Source organism: Hordeum vulgare, chromosome 6H, assembly GCF_904849725.1.
Source record: "Hordeum vulgare subsp. vulgare chromosome 6H, MorexV3_pseudomolecules_assembly, whole genome shotgun sequence".
Classification (NCBI taxonomy): Eukaryota; Viridiplantae; Streptophyta; class Magnoliopsida; order Poales; family Poaceae; genus Hordeum; species Hordeum vulgare.
Window position 1 is genome coordinate 548516777 of NC_058523.1, and position 19514 is coordinate 548536290.

A 19514-nucleotide genomic window follows, 5' to 3' on the forward strand; every position below is an offset into this window, starting at 1 on the left:
AAAGAGTTCACGAGTGAAATGATTGGCCATGAAAGAACACTCGCGACTCGCAATTCTCCCCCTTTGGGAGCAAGACGCCAAAAAGGAGAAAGAAAACAACGATGATCCGGGAGGGGTGGTAATGCTGATACATCAATATTCACCAGACTCAGAGTTGTGACGAACGGTGCGAGGAGGAGGAGGAGAACCAAGCAACTCAGCATCGAAATCCCATGGGCAGTGGCGAGCAATCTAGGTATCCTCATGAGTGAGTATGTTCGCAGAGCCGCTCTCAATCGTTAAGCCAACGTGCCTTCCAAGAGCCTTGTGACGACTCATAGCCACCTTTTCAGCCGCGTGATCCCGGTACCCACCCTTGGTCTCCATACAAAAGAGCTTCTTCATCTTCTCCTTGAGCTTCTTAGCCCAAGAAGGTTCTCCAGTGGGGGGCACAGCAGGGCAAGCAGTGTCCTCTCCATCCACATAATCCTCATCAGCCTCTTCGTCAGCAGAATCGTCATCCATGTCTTCACGCACATCTTGTTCAGGGCAGTGTGAGTAGCCCACTTGTCCTTCTGCCGAAGCTGCACAACCTTGTGGGATACGAGATCCCCAGCTTCAAACAACTCACGAGGAAAGGTGTCTGCCCAAGTCTTCTCAATGAGAAGCAACAGAAAGGGCCCATACATGGTGCACTTACGCTCAGACACTACAGAACAGAGCTCAGACCACATAACATGAAAAACATCCACATGCTACACCCGAACCTTGAATTTATGAAACTCGCAGAAAAGAAGCATGTCTACCAGGTAAGAGTGGATGTGATCTAGATTGCCAACACGGGGGAACAAGGTGTGGCGGAAGATGTGGTGCATGATATCAAGGAATGGTTCCAGCACCCAAATGGACTTGCCTGTAGTAGAGGAGATCTTCTCAATGTTGTACCTGTACATGGCTTGCTTGTGAGTAGCAGCATACTCACTGTGGGGACGGTAACACAGAGGGCTCTCGAGTCCCTTATCCTCAATGTTAAGTAGATGCATAAAACACTTCGAGGGAGCAGAAATCAACCTTCCATTGGTCGTCCATGATAGAGTCATGGCCTCATCAGTTCCCAGGTGAACCATGGCAAAGAACACATAAATAAGCTCGACATCAAAGTCTTTGTTGAACTGCATAATGTCGAGAATGCCCAGCTTGTCACACAGGGAGAGAGCAGTCCCGAAATACCTTTCATTGCGCTACAAATATTCACATCAATAGACTTGACATGAGAAACAAACGTGTTCTCCCTTGGCTTCAGAATGTCATTGTAGATGGACAATTGCTTCCGGTTTTAGAAGGACGGTTGCGCATTGAAGGTTCCTCAGGTTCCGCATAGGGATCGATCTTGCGGGACATCCAAAAGTCCTTAGACTTTAGAGAAGCCATGGATTGGGACTTCAAGGGTTTGACAACAGGGCGCTTCACCTTGGATTTGGAAGCAGATTGATTGACCTTCTCGGTGGGAACATGCTCATGTGGTTGGCTTGAGCTATCAGCCTCAGATGAACGATACCTCTTTCTGCTGCCAAAGCTGGCATTCGTCCTACGCTCCTGAGGAGCAGAGCTGCCACCTCGTGAGATCCAAAAACACAACCAGACGAAAGCACGATAGAAAAACAATGAGTACAAGATAGCAAAACACCAAGATGGGTGAGAAAGAGATGATGAACAAGGAGAAATATCGTGCAAAGGCCAGCCCAGAGCAGTAGTATCGCTTCCAGGGGCGGTACTACCTCTTATGATCGGTAGTACAGCCCGGACGAGCGGTAGTACCGCTCAGGGCAGGGACCGTGGGGTGAAAACCACCACTGGTCAGATCTGGTACTACCGGGGATGCCTTGACCACAAAATTCCTAAAATAACATCATATCTAAACTCTAGCCATCATCCACACCCTTCACATGCCGCAAATCGAAACCAAAAAGACGTAGATACATCTCATATTGTCCAAGACCTAGATCTGAAAAGAGACCAAATGGGGAGAAGAGCGGGGACAATACCGTTATCCATGGCAAGAGGAGGGGCTGGAGAACGATTCCACCAGTTAAAATCACGAATGAGTGGCCGAAAACGGAGATCACCGGCGGCCATCGGAGACTTGGGGTCGCGTGGAGAGAGACACCCACGAGGAGGAGTGGGGATGAATGGGTATGAGGAGAGAAAACTGCCCCTGCCTGGCCCCATAACCCCCTCGTGAAAGAGTCTAAGCACTAGTACCGCTCTCGAGCGGTAGTACCGCCCAACGGTAGTACGTATCATCGGTAGTATTGCCGTGGCAGCGGTAGTACCGCTCCAGATGACCCAAAAAATGCGCAGAAATAAGAAAAATTCGAACCACCACGGGGTAAAAGGAATAACGACACGTCATGGGGATCAGACCACTCCAAGTTGTGGAAAATTTTGAAGTAGAGAGAGGACGACTTGGAGTGATACAAACAAAAATGGGATGTTCCCGTGAGACAAGTGCCATAAGGAGGGGGCGTGGTGGCTAAGCCACCTATGTTTGAGTTAGTAGGTATGGCACCGCGAAGATTTTAACCTTGGGCCCGAGACTATAACTCGTTGTTGAAGCGCAAGTGTCATCGATGATGACCAATGTGAATGACCTGATCATTTTATGCATAATAGGGGGAGGAAGAGTTCATTTAGAGAATGACACTCCCCCTAAATCCATGCCTACATCTAAACAAGATAAAATGATGAGAGTGGTGGGGTGTGCCAAGTTTCAATCCACATTGCTCAAATCAATGATATTTAGCTCATGCCTTAACTCGCGAAATCTTGCTTCATTCAAAGGCTTCATGAAGATATTTGCAAGCTGATCATTAGTGTTGAGGTAAACGAGGTCAATCTCCCCATGCTTGATATGCTCCCGAATGAAGTGGTGACGAATAGTGATGTGCTTTGTCTTGCAATGTTGAACCGGGTTATTGGAGATTGAGATAGCACTTATATGATCACAATAAAGAGGCACTTTGTCACATGTGACACCGTAATCCTTTAGAGTTTGCCACACCGTAATCCAAAGCAACTGAGTACAACAACTTGCAGTAGCTACATATTCAGTTTTGATGGACGAGAGAGAAACACAATTTTGTTTCTTGGAAGACCAACTTACATGAGAGCGACCAAGGAATTGGCAACCTCCGGAAGTTGACTTCCTCTCCACACAGTCTCTCACTCAAGCTAGAGTTCCTTGAGGAAATTTATCTTTTTCACTACTTGCATTTTCCTTTTCGGAATCGGCCCCATATCTGAAGTTGTGGGATGATACGTCCCAAACGTATCTATAATTTATGTTTGTTCCATGATCTTTTGGGTGACATTGTTATATGTTTGGCTACACTTTCATACCTTTTTACACATATTTGGACTAACCTACTAACTCAGTACACCGAGTGCCAGTTTCTGTCTGCTGATGTCTTTTTTGGAGGGACTTTTACCCCAATTTACACAGCCCAAAAATTGCCGAGAAAAATATATAAAAATCAGCATGAAGGAAGCTTCACGAGCACCAAAGGTTGGCCAAAGGGGAGCCAGGGCCTGCCCATGCGGCCTCCATGCGCGGCCCCCTCCTGGCTGCGCTACCAGGTCGCCTAGGTGGGGGCCCACCTCCTCTGGTGCCCTCCTTCGGCCTATATTTACCTCTCCGATTGGAAACTCTTCAAGGAGATCCAGAATCGCAAATTTCTCCATCGTTCCGCCGCCGCAGCGCTCCCGAGATCGGGAGCACCAGGAGACCTCTTCCCGGCACCCTGCTAGAGGGAAGATTGACCTCTGGGAGCTTCTCCACCGCCATGGACGCTTCCCGGACGTGCCGTGAATTGTCCTTCTTGGACCATGAGTCCATGACCAGTAGCTATGTGATGTCTTCTCTCCAATCTTGTGCTTCAATGTTTAGCCCTTGTGAGCTGCCCTACATGATCAAGGCATCTATGTCATTTTCCTGCTATTGCTATGCTTGGTTTGCTGGGATCTGATGGATTATGAGATTATGTTCAGATTGTGATGAGTTATATATTTGGTTACTCTTTTATATTATGTTCTTGAGTAATTCATGCATGTTCTCCATTGCTTTTTATTGATTTGGCCGAGTAGTAGATTGTAACTCCATGAGGGAGCGTTATGCGTGATTGTGCGTTCATGCCCCCTGATGTCTAGCTTGAGTGACAGAAACATGAGACTAGGGGATGTGTTGTTGCCACCAGGTAGAAAACAACGATTCTTATGACCACGGTTGCAAGGATTGTTTACCTTACGCAAAGTTCGTTAATGCAGTTGTCCGTTGCTTTGAGTTTACACTTTGGGTGGGGCTCGCAACTTAATACCAGTGAGATGTTCTGGATAAATATCTCAAGATGGATGATTAGTAAGTAGATGCTGATGAATAAACGGCCTACTTGTCTTAGCATACTGCCCATTACTGTTAATGAATAAACGAGCCGCCCCTCCAAGACACGGGATGACATCCAGTCGCCCTGGATCCATCCTTGCGGGAGCACTCCGGTGCTCCACGAGGTTCCACGCGACCCCTTCTTGGCCCTCTCTGCCTTCGATGTCCCTCCCTTCACCATGCTGGGCGGCGGAGAGGTCGGGGCCGAGAATCAATGGAGGCTGCCGACGGTTCTTGTCTTTGGTGGCAAGTGGAGGAAGCGGGGACGGAAAGAGCTTGATTCTGGGATGCGGTCTTCTCTCTCTCTCTTCCGCCTCAAGCCTTAAATACCCAACGGCAAGATTCCCCATCGGGCACATCGCTGGCCCGAGCAAGATCTACAGTATCTCGAGGATCACGTGCACTGTAGCATGACAGCGACATCACATGCACGGAAATAAGGGCGTCACCCCACTACTTCCACTACCTACGTCTCCGCCGAAACCACCGCCCGCGCGCGTGCTTCCTCAATTCAAAAAGTTGCGAAAAGTCCGTCCCACCTCATATCCTGAATGGATTCCGTATCCACGGCGTGTGAAGAGGTGAGCCGAATGATCTTTTCGCTCGTCCCCGTGCAGAACCCCGATCATTCAGGAAATCAATGAGGACGACCGCATCACCCTTACCTCAATGCGAGTGGGGACCCATCCCAAGTCACCGATTGAGCAAGCAGAGTTCAGATCTCTCGTTCACCCAACTCATGGAATCTATCTTCTCGAAAGATAGTCCATGAGTGCCGACTACGGACATACGTGTGTTACTGGATAGTCGGAATTCGTTACTTTTGAATCCATGGAGGTTTGCTGAGAGTCCGAATGACGCAGCCACGAGCTACAACCCAAGAACCTCTGGGACATCGAAGGAAGTCATTCACTCGGTCTGCAAAACCTCAACCGATTCGGGGGCTACTGGTGAGGTTCTACATTAGGGGTAGGCCTACGGACCTGATTCCCTAGGCCTACCTAGGACCCCTTACGAACATCAGTGTCCTTACAGTCACCGGTGTAGCCTCAACGTCACTCGGTTCAGCAATCTTCACTCGGCCTGCGTGGAGTCACTCGGATCACCTTGCACCAGTGGGATGCATCTTGGCACTCAGACTAGAGCAAGGAGAAGGCACCGAAGAGGCTGCAGCGGCTAAGGACTTAACCCATCACATGATGTGAAGTGAAGACTCACGTTACCAGTAACGCTGAGAGTTAAATCTGTCATTTCTATTAACTTCCTTATTTATTAGCATTAATTACCTTGTAATGAAGCTCGATCGGTCGTGGCAGCAACTATATAAGCCACTCCCGGGCTCCAGCTCAAGGCTTCGGTAGTTTGTAATCTTTTACACCCCATAAAAAGACATCAGCCTCACGGCTCGAGACGTAGGGTTGTTACCACTTCCCAGTGGAGCCTTCACTCGTACATCCGAGTGCATCCACTGTGCCTAGTTAGACATCACCCCTTCGTTATTACCCCTAGGTACTATTGTCAGGGTCATTCCCACGACAAGCGTTTATATTTTGAAAGACTTAGTTGCTTGTTGATATGCTTGAGTACTGAAATCTTTATGTCAAATTATATACTATTGCTTTGCATCATCTGCAAATCCATATGTCCATGCTCAAAGAAAAATAATATGATGAACATGAGGGATAGCATTCCACAATCAAAAATTCTGTCTTTTTATCATTTACCTACTCGAGGACGAGCAAGAATTAATCTTGGGGATGTTGATACGTCTCCAACGTATATATAATTTTTGCTTGTTCCATTTTGTTATGTTATCGTTCTTGGATGTTTTATAATCATTTTATAGCAATTTTATATCATTTTTTGGGACTAACCTATTGACATAGTGCCTAGTGCGAGTTGTTCTTTTCTGCTATTTTTTCCTTCACAGAAAATCCATATCACATGACGTCCGATTGCCACGAAACTATACGAAGATTTTTTTTTGGACAAGAAGGAGCCTTGGGGGCCAAGAATGAGCAGTGGGCAAGGCGTAGGGGGCACTAGACACCACGGTGCGCCAAAGGCCCCTAGCGCGGCCTGGTGTCTAGTGGGGCCCACGGGAAGCTTCTCCACCGCCTCTGAGCTCTATAAATACCCAAATATTCAAAAAACCCTAGACGAGTTGAGAAAAAATAGTTTCACCCACCGCAAGTTCCACAACCACAAAAACCAATCTAGAGCCCGTTCCGGAGAGGAACACGATCACGGAGGGGTTCACCATCCTCATTGGTGCTCCTCCGATGATGCGTGAGTAGTTCATATCAGACCTACGGGTCCGTAGGCAGTAGCTAGATGGCTTTCCCTCTTGTTTTGTTTCTCAATACAATGGTCTCTTGGAGAACCATATGATGTAGCTCTTTCTTTTGCGATGTGTATGTTGGGATCCGATGAATTGTGAGTTTATGATCAGATATATGAAAACATATTCATGCTTGATTATTATAGCCTCGTATTTCTTCTATGATATTTGGTTTTTGTCTGGCCAACTTGATCTTTGATCTTGCAATGGTAAGAGGTGCTTTGTGATGGGTTCGATCTTGCGGTGCTCAATCTGAGTGACACAAAGAGACATGACACGCATGTATCGTTGCTATCAAGGATAAAACGATGGGATCTAGTCCTACATGAATAGATCTTTTCTATATCATGTCATCGTTCTTAAGGCATTACTATGTTTCTCCATGAACCCAATACACTAGATGCATGCTGGATAGCGCTCGATGTGTGGAGTAATAGAAGTAGATGCATGCAGAAGTCGGTCTACTTACCTTGGACGTGATGCCTATATACATGATCATTGTCTTGAATATCGTCATAATTATTTGATCTTCTATCAATTGCCCAATAGTAATTTGCCTACCCATTGCTTGCTATTTTCTGGAGAGAAGCCACTAGTGAAACCTACGGCCCACGGGTCTACTTCACATCATCTATTTGCAATCTCTATTTTTCTATTTGTGTTTCTACTTTATTTGCTCTTTTGTTTTCATATCTATATTATCAAAAAACCCAAAAATACCTTGTTGCGTTCTATTTGCTACCACTCTTATTTGCATCTATCAATCTATCCTTACTTTACCCACGAGGGATTAACAACCCCTCTACGCGTTGGGTTGCAAGATTTGCTATTTGTGTGAAGGTGTTGCTTACATAGTCTTGTGGATCTTCATACTAGATTGATACCTTGGTTTCTTAGCTGAGAGAAATACTTGCCTTCGATGTGCTACATCACCCTTTAAGCTTGGAGGGAGAATCAACGCACCTGCGAGGAGATATCCAACGGCTCGATGCGCCCCTCAGTATCGGTCTGGTCGCCGACCAGGTGGAGTAGGAAATTGGACACTAGCCGACTCACGGGAGTCGAGCTCCAGCCGTCTCTCATGCCCTACGCTTCCTCGTCAGAACCGTAACCTAGATGGTGCTAGTCGACGTATGGTCGATGATGGATCCTTCGTGGGAGGAGCCGGTGTCCACCACGATGCGGTTGCGTCGACCGCACGGGTGCACCGTACGTGACGTCGGAGAGTGTGACTCTGCCTCTCCAACATCCTCCGTCGTGAGGGCCTCCGCCGCATCTCGTGCTCGCTGCCTCACCCGGTAGGCACGCCGCACCATGACATCGTCCGAGGTCGACCATGCTTCGTGCTCGACACGCAAACGGAGGGGTTGCGCTTCCGCCATGACGTTCGGACGCCACACGGACCGCACCGCCTCCGGTGATACAGCAACGCCGGATCCAATCACCAGTTGTGTGGACGCAATGAATTCCCAGTGTTGCGAGTCCGAGCGCTGCCGTCGTGCTTCCCGGGAGCGACGGAGTGCAAGTCGGACGGCCATCTCCTCCTCGATGCTGTGTGGGACGAGCTCGTGCTCGACGAATCTGGAGGTGAAGGATTCAGGTCCACTGCACGCCATGCCGGGGGCGAGCTTGGATGGCGGATGAGAGTGGAGGGGAGTGGAGTGAAGTAGCTAGTGTTTGGTTCGGTGAGCGGATGGGGACGAATATATGTGGGGTAGATGCGGGCCAGGCGGGAGTGCCTGGGAGCGTCCGGGCTCCCTCGTATCCGCCCTATATTTGGGCTGAAAATGAGGGGTGCCGGTATGCCTGGGAGTTTGAGGCCGGTTTGAGGGGTCCGTGTGGATCAAATTTTTGTGACCGGACGGCTTGCCTGGACGATTGACTAGGGTTTGAGGGATCCGGCTATAGATGCTCTAATGCCATATGATTTCAGGAAAAAAGAAAAAAAAAGGGTATCGAAAGCTAATTAGGATGAACCAAATGGCATTAGGGACCCACACTGCAATCAGAGAGTAATGAAGAGCCAGAATGTGTGAAAGTTTAGGTAAATTTTCCTTTTACAGATAAACACCTAGCATAAAAGCACGACAACGTACGACGCGGGTCCACAAAGATGTATCGTGCCTAACGGATATGCATGTCGTTGGAGCATCCTAGACTATTCAATATGTTCATCTGCTGTATCTATGACAGGAACTAATAGTCGGTCTGAACGAGGCCAAACTTAGAAACGCGGATTATCCAGCTATATCACGCCGACCAGATTGACATATTTCTTGTTTGTCACACTGACAGTCGATCATCGACGACGGTCAAAGACGTTAAGATGGAAGACGTGTGCAAGTAAAACGGCTAGACAAGGTGAGGCGACAAAATCTTTATTTTTGAGAGGTCACGACATAAGATAACCATTTAGTAAAAATAATACCGATTCCGGCTCGACCACCGGAAGACCAAGATGGTCTGGTCACAACTCGAGATGCCCCCTACCCTGCATCTGCATCTGCTGCCGATGATGGACAGCCGGAGCCAGGTTAGCAAAAGCGGCAGCAGCAGATTATATAGTGCAATTTGGTCAAAAAGCCACCTCGCTCGCCATCGCCAGCAAAACATCTTTGCCCAAAAGGGCGCATCAGCATGTATCAGCAGCAGCAGCATGAGCATGATGATGACGGATTGACGGCGGACTGATGCTGCCTCCAATGAGCTTCATCGAAAGAAGATAAATGAAAGATCCTCTTCGCTATGCAGCTTGTTCCCGCGTTTTCCCGGTCGATCGCCGTCTCCACACTTCCACCGGAAGAGCAGCTGGGGTCAGGATGGATGGATAGGGTATGCAATGCAAATGCAGCAGTTCCAACAAGTAGTAACCAGTAATGCACATATGCAGGTGCCCTTTGCCCAGCACAGTGGAAACAGCAGCTACCAATACCAAGCTAGTGCTTTGAGAACCATGCTGGCTCTCACTGAATCATACATACATACGCAGTAAACAGGAGAAATTTAGTTTCGCACAGCTCAGGTATCTCAACACAGCATCACCAGGCCTGGCCCAGACACAAGGATCTTTGACAGCCATGCTGGCTCACAGGTCACATACATGGATCATGAAACATTATAAGTTGTATTTTTTGCTTTTGAACGTCGTGATAGTAATAGTGAGGCGCATAAAATAGCAAGGATGGCTACTACCCTAGGATTAGGACGTCATCTTTGGCTTCAGCGTCCTCCTGACAACTTATGTATTCCCTAAAACATTATGAGTTGAATAAACTGGGTTGTCAATTAAAAAAAAATAAAACAAAAAACCAGACAGGATAAATAAAATTTCGTTTCACGGACACAATAGACATGAGACTGTCTTGCACAGCCCAGGTAGCTTAATACAGCATATCATCAGGAAGCATGGGCCAGAGACAAGACATGTTATGTTACCTGACCTGCACAAGCAGCTGGTCCGCCTGCCTGCCTGCCTCAGTACTAAAGCGCACAACGCAGCCTGACACAAGGTAATTAACACGCACCGTCATGGACCGACATTTCGTCAAATCTCACCAGCTTCTCAATTACGCAATTTTTTAACTAGCTGCTCATCAGCACAGCACCAGCATGCTGCCAGACTGTAACAACAGCCGCTGCTGCCTATTTAGCAAAAAATAGGTCTCCAATTTTCAGTAAATTCACTGCCCAAAGTTGAGCAACAAAGTCACTAATAAAACGCCTGAAACACCATCACATAATTTGAGATAAACCAGAAGCTACAGCACACATACTAGATAATCATGGTTATCTCCCGTGCGGCTACCTACATGACCACAACAGCCAGCATTTACGTCTGCTCATACATACATACATACATAAATAAATGCAGCAGCCTGGCTCCCCGTGAAGAACACAGGAAACCACTGTGCTTCATCAGACGAGAGCTTCCATCCTGCAGGGCTAGTTAGTGCCATTCCACATTAACAAATACTCCTACTGCTAGAAGCCTCACTGTCACTGGGATATTTGCAACCTCTCTCATAATACTCCTATCTTGCTTCGAAACAACACAAAAGATCACATGCCCAATTCAGCCACATTGACAATCGGCAATAACATAATCAACTTAATAATAAGAGGATTAAACAAAGCAGCAGTGTGACAACTTCAGAGGAAATGCAGTTAATTAACTAAAGAACTCCCCAGCAGGCTAATATAATATCCATTATGTCCACAAAGGATATAGAAGATGATGATGTATATACATCTAAGCACACCAAGCAGCAGCAGCACTCCTAGTTGCATATCACGGACGAACCCCAAACCGAAAACTTCTAAACAAGAAAGGCAAAAATTATAGGTGGATTACTAGACACAATAACGAATCCCAACTTCGACATATTTAACCCCCATATTGACTTGGACGATCCAACGATCCAACGAACGAACGAACGAAAATTGGCTGGCAGACTCTGTTAACCCATGCTGAATTTAGGATCGGTAGGCCGGCTGGCGATCGATCACGACACGGTCGGCTTCACCGCCACCGGCTTCGACGGCTCCGTGCCGAGCACCGCCGAGGAGGCCGACATGCCGCCGCCGCCGCCATTGACGGCCGAAGGGTACTGTGGGAGCAGGCCGGTGTAGTAGATGGCGCGGCCGTTGCTGTCGTAGGCTACCTGCGGGTAGCCCTGAGCGCTCGACACGGCGGGGACGGGGGCGGTGCCGTTCCCGTTGGCATTGCCGTTGTTGTGCGGCGCGACGGCGTAGTAGGAGGTACCGCCGGGGTTGGCGCTGGTGTAGTAGCCATGGGGCGGCGCCGGGATGAAGAAGAAAGGCCCAGGGTCGGCGCCAGAGCCAGGGGCAACGGATCCATACCTGCCCGGCACCGGAAGGAAGGCCGCCGCAGGGGGAGCAGATGATGGAGGCGGGACTGGGGGCTTCTCCGGGAACTTTGAGACGTAGTACTCTGCTGCGGCAGTCGGGGTGGGGGTGGCAGGAGGGTAGGCGCGGGTGAGGGAATCGTCGCTGCCGTTCCTCGACAAGGGCGCCGCGACTGGGGCGGCCGGGGCGGTGATGACCGGGGCAGCAGGGGCGGCCTGGGGAGCCGGAGCAGGAGCAGGGGTTGGTGGTGGCTGCTGCTGGGTGGCGTTGTCGGCGAGCTGGAGCTTGTCGAGGTCCGGGATCTGGCGGGGGAACTCGGCGGGAGAGACGGCGGGAGACACCATGGCGTTGTTGGTGTTGTTGTCGGCGGCGGGGTTGGGGTTGGGGTGTCTGTCTTCATTTTTGGGCGGGATCTCGACGGGTACGTTCTCCCTCATCTTGGGCGGATCGCCGGCCGGGTCCTTGACCTTGACCGCAGGCGGCGGCATGAATCCGTAGTCGAAGCCGAAGAGGTAGTCGGGGCCCGTCTTGGAGGCCATCATCACCGACTGGGGCACGGCCATGGGCGCCGCGGGAGGGGGCGACTGGACGGGCGCCGTCTCCTGCTTCATCTGCTGCTGCATCTGCTGGTTCAGCTGCTGCGTCGGCGACGGCAAGGCCTGCGGCAGCGGAGGCGGGCTGGCGGACTTGAGGTCGAGATACCACTCGCGCTGCTCCTGCTGCTGCTGCTGCTTGGGCGGGGAGGGCGGGCGCGGCGGGGGCTGGACGGGGAAGAGGAAGACGCGGAGCCTGGGCGTGGAGCCGCCCCTGGACGACCCGCCAGATCCCGGCGCGGCGCGGAAGAGGTGGAGGCGGTCGTACTCGATGACGAGGTGTTCGAGGTCCTCGTCGTTGGTGACGGAGACGAGCGCGTCGAGGTCCTCGCCGGGGAGCTGGTACTTGACGCAGAGGTCGCCGCGGGCGGCGGCGAGGCCGGCGAGGCGGGCGGCGAAGTCGGGGAAGCGGAGCGGGCGCTCGATGGAGAGGATCTTGGTGTCCCCGTTGACGTAGGAGAGCTGGTTGTCGTGCGGCCGCGGCTGGATGCGGCCCCCGTAGCTGACCATCAGCCGCACCTTGGCCGGCACCGGAACAGGCGGGGGAACCGCCGCCTGCGCCGCGGCCTCCGGGGGGCTGGTGTTGTTGGTGGCGGCGGGGTCGGGGTGGTGGTGGTGCGCGTCGTCGGCGGAGAGCGGGGAGGAGTCGCCGGAGTCGGCCATGGCGGCGGAGCGGGGGCGGGGGCGGGGGCGGGGGTAGGGTTGGTGGCGGCGATGGGGATGGGGGGGTTGGGGCGCGTGGACGGGGGGAGGGGTTATAAGGTGGGTGTGGGTGCGGGTGGGATTAGCGGGGGACGCGGCTCCTCTGACGTGCCGCCGGCCCACAGGCAAATGGGCCCGGGCCCGGGCCCGCGCGTCAGCGAGGAGGTCAGGGTCGGAGGAAACGCGGCCGCTTCTGGAGGGGCGCTGGTGTTGACTGGCGAATTTTTGGCGGGGAGTTGGGATGAGATGAGATGAGATGAGATGGACGCGCGGCGACAGTTGGGATGGGGGTGGCCGCGAATGCGTGTGCTGCTGCCGTGGGGCCCGCACCGCCACTTTTCGCTGCTTTTCGGTTTCTACGTTTTCTTTCTTTTTTGTATATATAGTCCTCTCAAGGGGATCGGAAATGCTGGGTGTACACCGCGGGGCGGTGCGATGCGATGCTTCTCGTCTGGGGACGGCCATGGGTTTTCTTCCGCCGGTGGAAGTGGCACAATGATTGATTTGGTTCAGGTGAGTGGTATCTGATTTTAGTTTGTACAAATGCACGTCTTAGGAGAAAACGCTCGCACAAGGATGAGGACGCATAACACACCGTCATCAGCCGAACATTACACGATGTGTTAGCGTATGCCAATGTTAGCTTTTTAGCACGGTTTTATATACATGTTGCTGACGTTGCATACTAGTTAACGAAGAAAAAGAGTAAGATTCAATCTTAGCTAACATCCAATCCCTACACGTGGTCGTAGGCAAAAAAAAAATTGTTATACTCCAATCATATGCATGCATTATTCTAAATTATTAAATGTATATATAACTCATAAGAATTAATCTATTGAAATGGTTGCATCTTAAATTATCAATTCTTCAGTGATAACGTTGTAAGAGACGATGCATTGACACATGCTTTATGTTATAGTGACCTTCGACGATCAAGGCCACAAATCTAGGCATCGATGAGAAGGCTAAGGCCTTCAACGATCATGGGCGTGGGGACCGGAGGCATTTGTTCGCAAGATGTTTTGTGCAGGGTACATAGATGAATTTTGATATTTGGATGCGAGGGCAACACCAATTATGGCTAACAACACCCATATGTCCTTCCCATTGCCGCCTATTTCCTAGCCATCTCTTATAAGCATCTATTGTCGAGTAATGACGATGATGATGGATGTCTTCGTGCGACCAAATGCATTACCTACACAAGTAGGAGTTGGCATATGGATGTGCTTCAAGCAAACTAGTGTACGATTTCACATAAGAGAGAATGTTATGCATTCATCCAAAGTTTTAAATGTATCATCCCCTAATGTGATCTCTACCGATGCTACTTGCGTTACCGGTGCTCCTCTATCGGCTGGTTGTGTGTGATGACACGAGATGAGATGGTTGATACATCACCGAAAGTCCATCCCAAAGTGAAATGTGTCGCTTGAGTTGTTGAAGTTTTTCCCTTCATATATTTTTTGTTGATGCATCTGAATGTCTATCCCCTGGAAGACGTAAGGGCAAGGGTGAGGACCATACTATACCAGCATTGGTCAAAGAGAATCATAGCACATTTGACTATGTTACAATGGCCTCCGACGACCACTTTGCAAAGTAGGTGTCGACATGAAGGCACGAAACCTTCATCAATCAAGGATGTAAGTATTTGTTCATAAAGATTTTGTAAATGATTAAGGATAATAACCGCCAACTGCCCTCCCCCCTTCTTTTCGTAGCCATATTTACAAGCTTCATCGTCAACTTCATCTAAGTGAAAAAATTATGACAATTGTTGCGTTTATGGCATTTCCTCGAGAGAAAAGCCCATGATCTACATAAGTAGGAGGCACCCCTTAGAAAATTTGATCATATCATACTGATAGCTAAAAAAGCGGAAAAAGATAGTGGTTAGTTGTAAAAAAATACACAACTGTAGAATATGAGGGCCATCGTCGGTTTAAAAATTGGACGACATGTAAATTTGATGGCGGGTGATATCATGAGTGGAGAAAAAGAAATGGCATATAACAGTATTTTGATGGTGGGTGGATGGGTGATGATCATGGGAGAGGAAAAATAGAGGAATGACTATTCATCATCACATAATATGATCAGTAAACGAGATGTAGGAGCATAAAACCCTCCTCACCAACGACGGTGATTAAAAATCGCAGCTGACGTTGCTCTCCCGGCATAACCGGATCCGGGGATTTGGTGGACGCAGCGATTTCGCCGTAGCCCCTGAAGTAGCAAACGTTTTTTTTTCCTGCTTCCGTTTCGCGGTGGCCCGTTGTCTATCCCCGAAGCTGCCGTGCGGTTCGACGGCGACGGCGACAGGTGGGCAGGGCACTCGACCATGGCGCCAAGCCACCATCGGGCTCGGCTGGAAACCAGACGCAGCGCACACACACACACACAGCGCGACGCCACCACGCCATCATCGGCATCCATGCAAGCAATGGCTTGGCCGTGCCGTGCCGTGCGGGCTCATCATCCCGGCCTACGTGAACGCGAACGCGGTTGGCGCCACCTCGCTGGGTCTGGGTGCGTTTCCGTGGGCGGGGCACCCACGGCGGCTCCGGTTCCAACCGACCGACAGGCCACACCCACACGGCCGTGCTGGTGGGCGCGACCCACCCAGACCCACGCCGCGGTGGATATCTGGCACGTCCACGCCCACGCCCACGAGGCACCATCGCCGGCAGCAGATCTCATCTTCCATGTGCCGCCGCGGCAGTCAGTCAGTCGGTCTCAGACCGTCTGGCGCGCGCGCGGGCAGGCGGAGGAGGAGTTAATTCCGGCAGTCGGTCTGGTAAGGGAGGCCGAGGCCCGGCCCGGCGCGCTGTCGCCGCCGGGGGTGATCCGGTCGTTTCCCCCGGTCAAAATCTGGGCCACGCCACGGCGATGGCGCCCACCTGTCGGTTTGCCCCGGCCGGATCTTTGTTAACTAGCGCTGTCGAATTCCCGTGATCTCGTCGGCGACAGAATTCACCGCTTCAAGCGATCGATGGTGGATCTGGCAAAGCACGGTGCATGCAATGCATGCGGCCAAACCAGCCGTCAAACCTGAGGCCACCAAAGGCGCCGACGACGAGACTCGCTGCTCCGTGACCCCCGTCAGTCAATACACAACACTTAAATTAAATGTTCGCTGGAGGCGCTAATAATGGGTGCCCTCACAAAGGTACCCTGGGATACTACGCCGGTACACTGAAATGTGGGACCTGCCCGAGATAATGGAGGTCTTGGAAGCGCGTGGACCCCCCGGTTTGAGCTACTATACTCGTACTAGATGACAATGCAACCAAACTTAACGACTGATCTCATGATACGATTAGCGGTAGTACGATGCCTACGTAGTGTATTCTGTGATTCTAATAAGTAGCTCCAGGAAATAGTAGCTTCAAAAAATGCTAGGGTCGGTTTCAAAATTTTTTTTGCTAGGGTCAAGCTGTTCGCTGAGAAGAGAGGGTGTATTGTTGCAAAGCTTTCCATTAGTTCATACTACATCCTGCTATCCTATCACATGCCATGTTTGTTGGCGTGGAGTGTTCTAAAGAAACTGTACAGATTCATACTTCGATAAAGAAGGATGCATGCTCCACATGCATGGCCAGACTTGGTTAACTAATGTGATTAGTATTGACTCAGATGTATGTACTATATCCATATTATCTGCACTAGCCTAGTGGTATTCCTAACTAATTAACTGACAACGGATGCATGAGGCCATGTGACCGCCAGTTGGTAGTTAGCAGGCGTGACAGCCGGGCTGGGGGTAGTTTCTGTGGATGAGACTCGCTGGAGATCACAATAGTTTACTTGGGCATGTTAATCTATGATTTTGTGTAAGCCTGCTCATTACGAGGATTAAAGAATGATTAGGAGCCTTCTGGTTAAAGGCGCCGGAGGGCAGGAAAACACCCGTATCTATCTATCAATCTATCTATCCACACATATGCATGCACTGCCACTGCCACTGCCGCGCCGCATATCTTAGCAGCGATGGCACCGCTGGAAAGTGGCAACGCCGTCGGATTAGGTTATGCAAATCAACTTTTTAATTGTGGAAAGGGGTTGTGCCACTAGTAGAAATAAGGACTTTCGTCCCAGCTCGAAAAACACATTAGTCCCGGTTCCTTTACGAACCGAGACTAATGTTAGTATTAGTCCCCGTTTGAGCGGCAAAGGCGCCAGTCGGGCATTAGTCCCGGTTCAAATGGGAACTTTAGTCCCGGTTCATGTCTCGAACCGGGACTAAAGGTCCAAGACACGAACCGGGACTAAATCCTTCAAACATTTTAGTCCCGGTTCGTGTCTCGAACCGGGACTAAAGGGTTTGTAGGATTTAGTCTCGGTTGGTTTCTTGAATCGGGACTAAAGGGTAGACCTTTAGTCCCGGTTCGTGACGCCAACCGGGACTAAAGGTGTTCAGATTTTTTTTTCTGTTTTTAAATTCTTGTTTGTAATTTCTGTTTTAAATTGCTTATATCTTTTATGATATTTGATGTTTTTGATTGATTCTTTTTGCATTAGATTCAAAATTTTCTCTAGTTTCTGTTTGTGCCATTAGTTTTTTCAAATTTGAATGGTTTGAATTTGAATTTGTTTAAATTTGCTTCAAACCCAGTTTTTGAATAACTTGAGTTTACAAATAGTTTTTAATTTAATTCTTTTTGCTCCCACTCATGTGTTAGATTGTTGTCACAGTAAGATTTATTTGGTTATTTTTAGAATAATTTAAATTAGGATTTTAATTAAAGAAATATTGTTTTGCTTATATAGTTGTTTTAGTCATTTAATTGTTGTTTTTTATTATTTTTAGTTAGTTTTTTCTGTAGATTTTAACATGTTGTAGTATGGTGCATATTTAATGCACAAAAAAAAATCTACAGTTCAACTAATTTTTAAAAGATGCCTTTGTAGCAGATGGGTTTTCGTCTGAAACCTTGATACTTTGAGTTTTGTAGAAAATAAACAAAAATGATAAAATCTTCAAAAAATAAACAAAAATGATAAAATCTTCAAAAAATAAAATCCTTTGAGATGTTGTTAGGTTTTAGTGTCTAGTCGGTATAGAAATTTTGAGATATGAATTTTGACCATTTTTGCAAAAAAAGGAAAAAAAATAAACGGCCATAACTTTTGCATACGATGTCCAAAAAAAATTAATATATAAAAAAAACTAGAAAAACTGTACTCGATTTCACCCGGGCAAGTTTTGTCACATGCTCAAAATTCCAAATGGAAAAAAAGTTATTTCAAAAAGAAGTTTTTTCCAAAAAAAAAAAGAAAAATAATTTTATTTAAAAATATTAGGTTGTTTTCATTGAAATTCACTATTATTGTTACTTATTAAGTTTATTTTAATAATTGTTTGTAATTCAAAAAATTAAATCATGTGACATGACATCAAGACCCAAGTTGTTTAGGATTGATAGCTTACTATTGTCGAGAAAACAATAAGTGCACACCTGGCAACTAGGGGCGATAGAACCAGAAAGTTAAGCGTGTTCGGGCTGAAGCAGTGAAAGGATGGGTGATCGGCCGGGAAGTTAGACGATTTGAAATGAGTGATCCACGCTAGAGCAGTGAGGATGGATGATTAGAGATTAAATTGTCAAATAATTCAAAGATTAGAAAATTGGAATAAAACATAAAAAATATTCAAAAATAAAATTTGAAAAAAATTAAAAAAAATCTACCTTTTCGGGTCAAACAAACAAAAAAAAACAGACGGATCCTTTAGTCCCGGTTCGTAAGTAGAACCGGGACTAAAGGTACACCCTCCGAGGCGGCCACGTGGAGCACCTTTGGTTCCGGCTTGGAACAGGGTCGAGACTAAAGGTTAGGCCTTTAGTCCCGCCCCTTTAGTGCCGGTTGGTGAACCGGGACTAAAGCCACTTACAGGCCGGGACTAAAGTCCCTGTCCCCACTAGTGTGCATTCCGTGACAACGGCACCATCATTAGCTGTGCAGGTTTAGTGGAGTAAGTAAGGTGCTTGAGAAGCTTGCTGCTGCTAATCCTTCAAAGTATGTGATCATGCTTTCCTTTTATTTATTTTATTTTTTAGATGGATACAGTGACACCAAGTTGCCAACCGACGGAGTGTTCATCCAGTGGGTTTTCCGAGAGTTTATCCACTATATTTTTCCTTCAAATGGCAGCTTCCTGTTTCATATTCCCTTGTGTTTTTTTTAGAATCGTATTGCCTCGTGTTTGCGGCGTAATATAATAAATAATACTTCCTTCGTTTTTAAAATAAATGTCTTAACTTTATCCAAACTTTAATATAAAATTGTATTAAGGTTGAGATGCTTAAATAAGCCGAATTACTCCGTTTATCCAGCGGAGGGGGCTGACCGTGTCATCTTCAAACGGGCCCCTGGTGTCGTCGCTACTAACAGTGCGGGCCCTCCGGGCGGGCCCTCCGGGCAGGCCGTGCATGGATTGTGTATGATCCACCAAGGACCCGGGCTGGCCTGTGAGCCTGGTCAATCATATCATCCATTCGTGGACCATTGGACGGGAGAGCGGTACTAGTACCACCGCAGTACCATTGACCCACTGTTTCTCTCTCTTTCAAAAAACAAAATAAAATGT

The 19514-nt window shown here is 48.5% G+C and overlaps 1 protein-coding gene across 1 annotated transcript; it reads right to left on the reverse strand.

Moving 5' to 3' along the window:
* Positions 1 to 10906: 10906 nt before the first annotated feature.
* On the reverse strand, positions 10907 to 12887 carry LOC123402477 (vegetative cell wall protein gp1-like). The gene has a single exon (XM_045096399.1). The coding sequence runs from the start codon at positions 12878 to 12880 to the stop codon at positions 11261 to 11263; it is 1620 nt and encodes a 539-aa protein (XP_044952334.1). The 5' UTR covers positions 12881 to 12887; the 3' UTR covers positions 10907 to 11260.
* Between the last annotated feature and the right edge of the window lie 6627 nt (positions 12888 to 19514).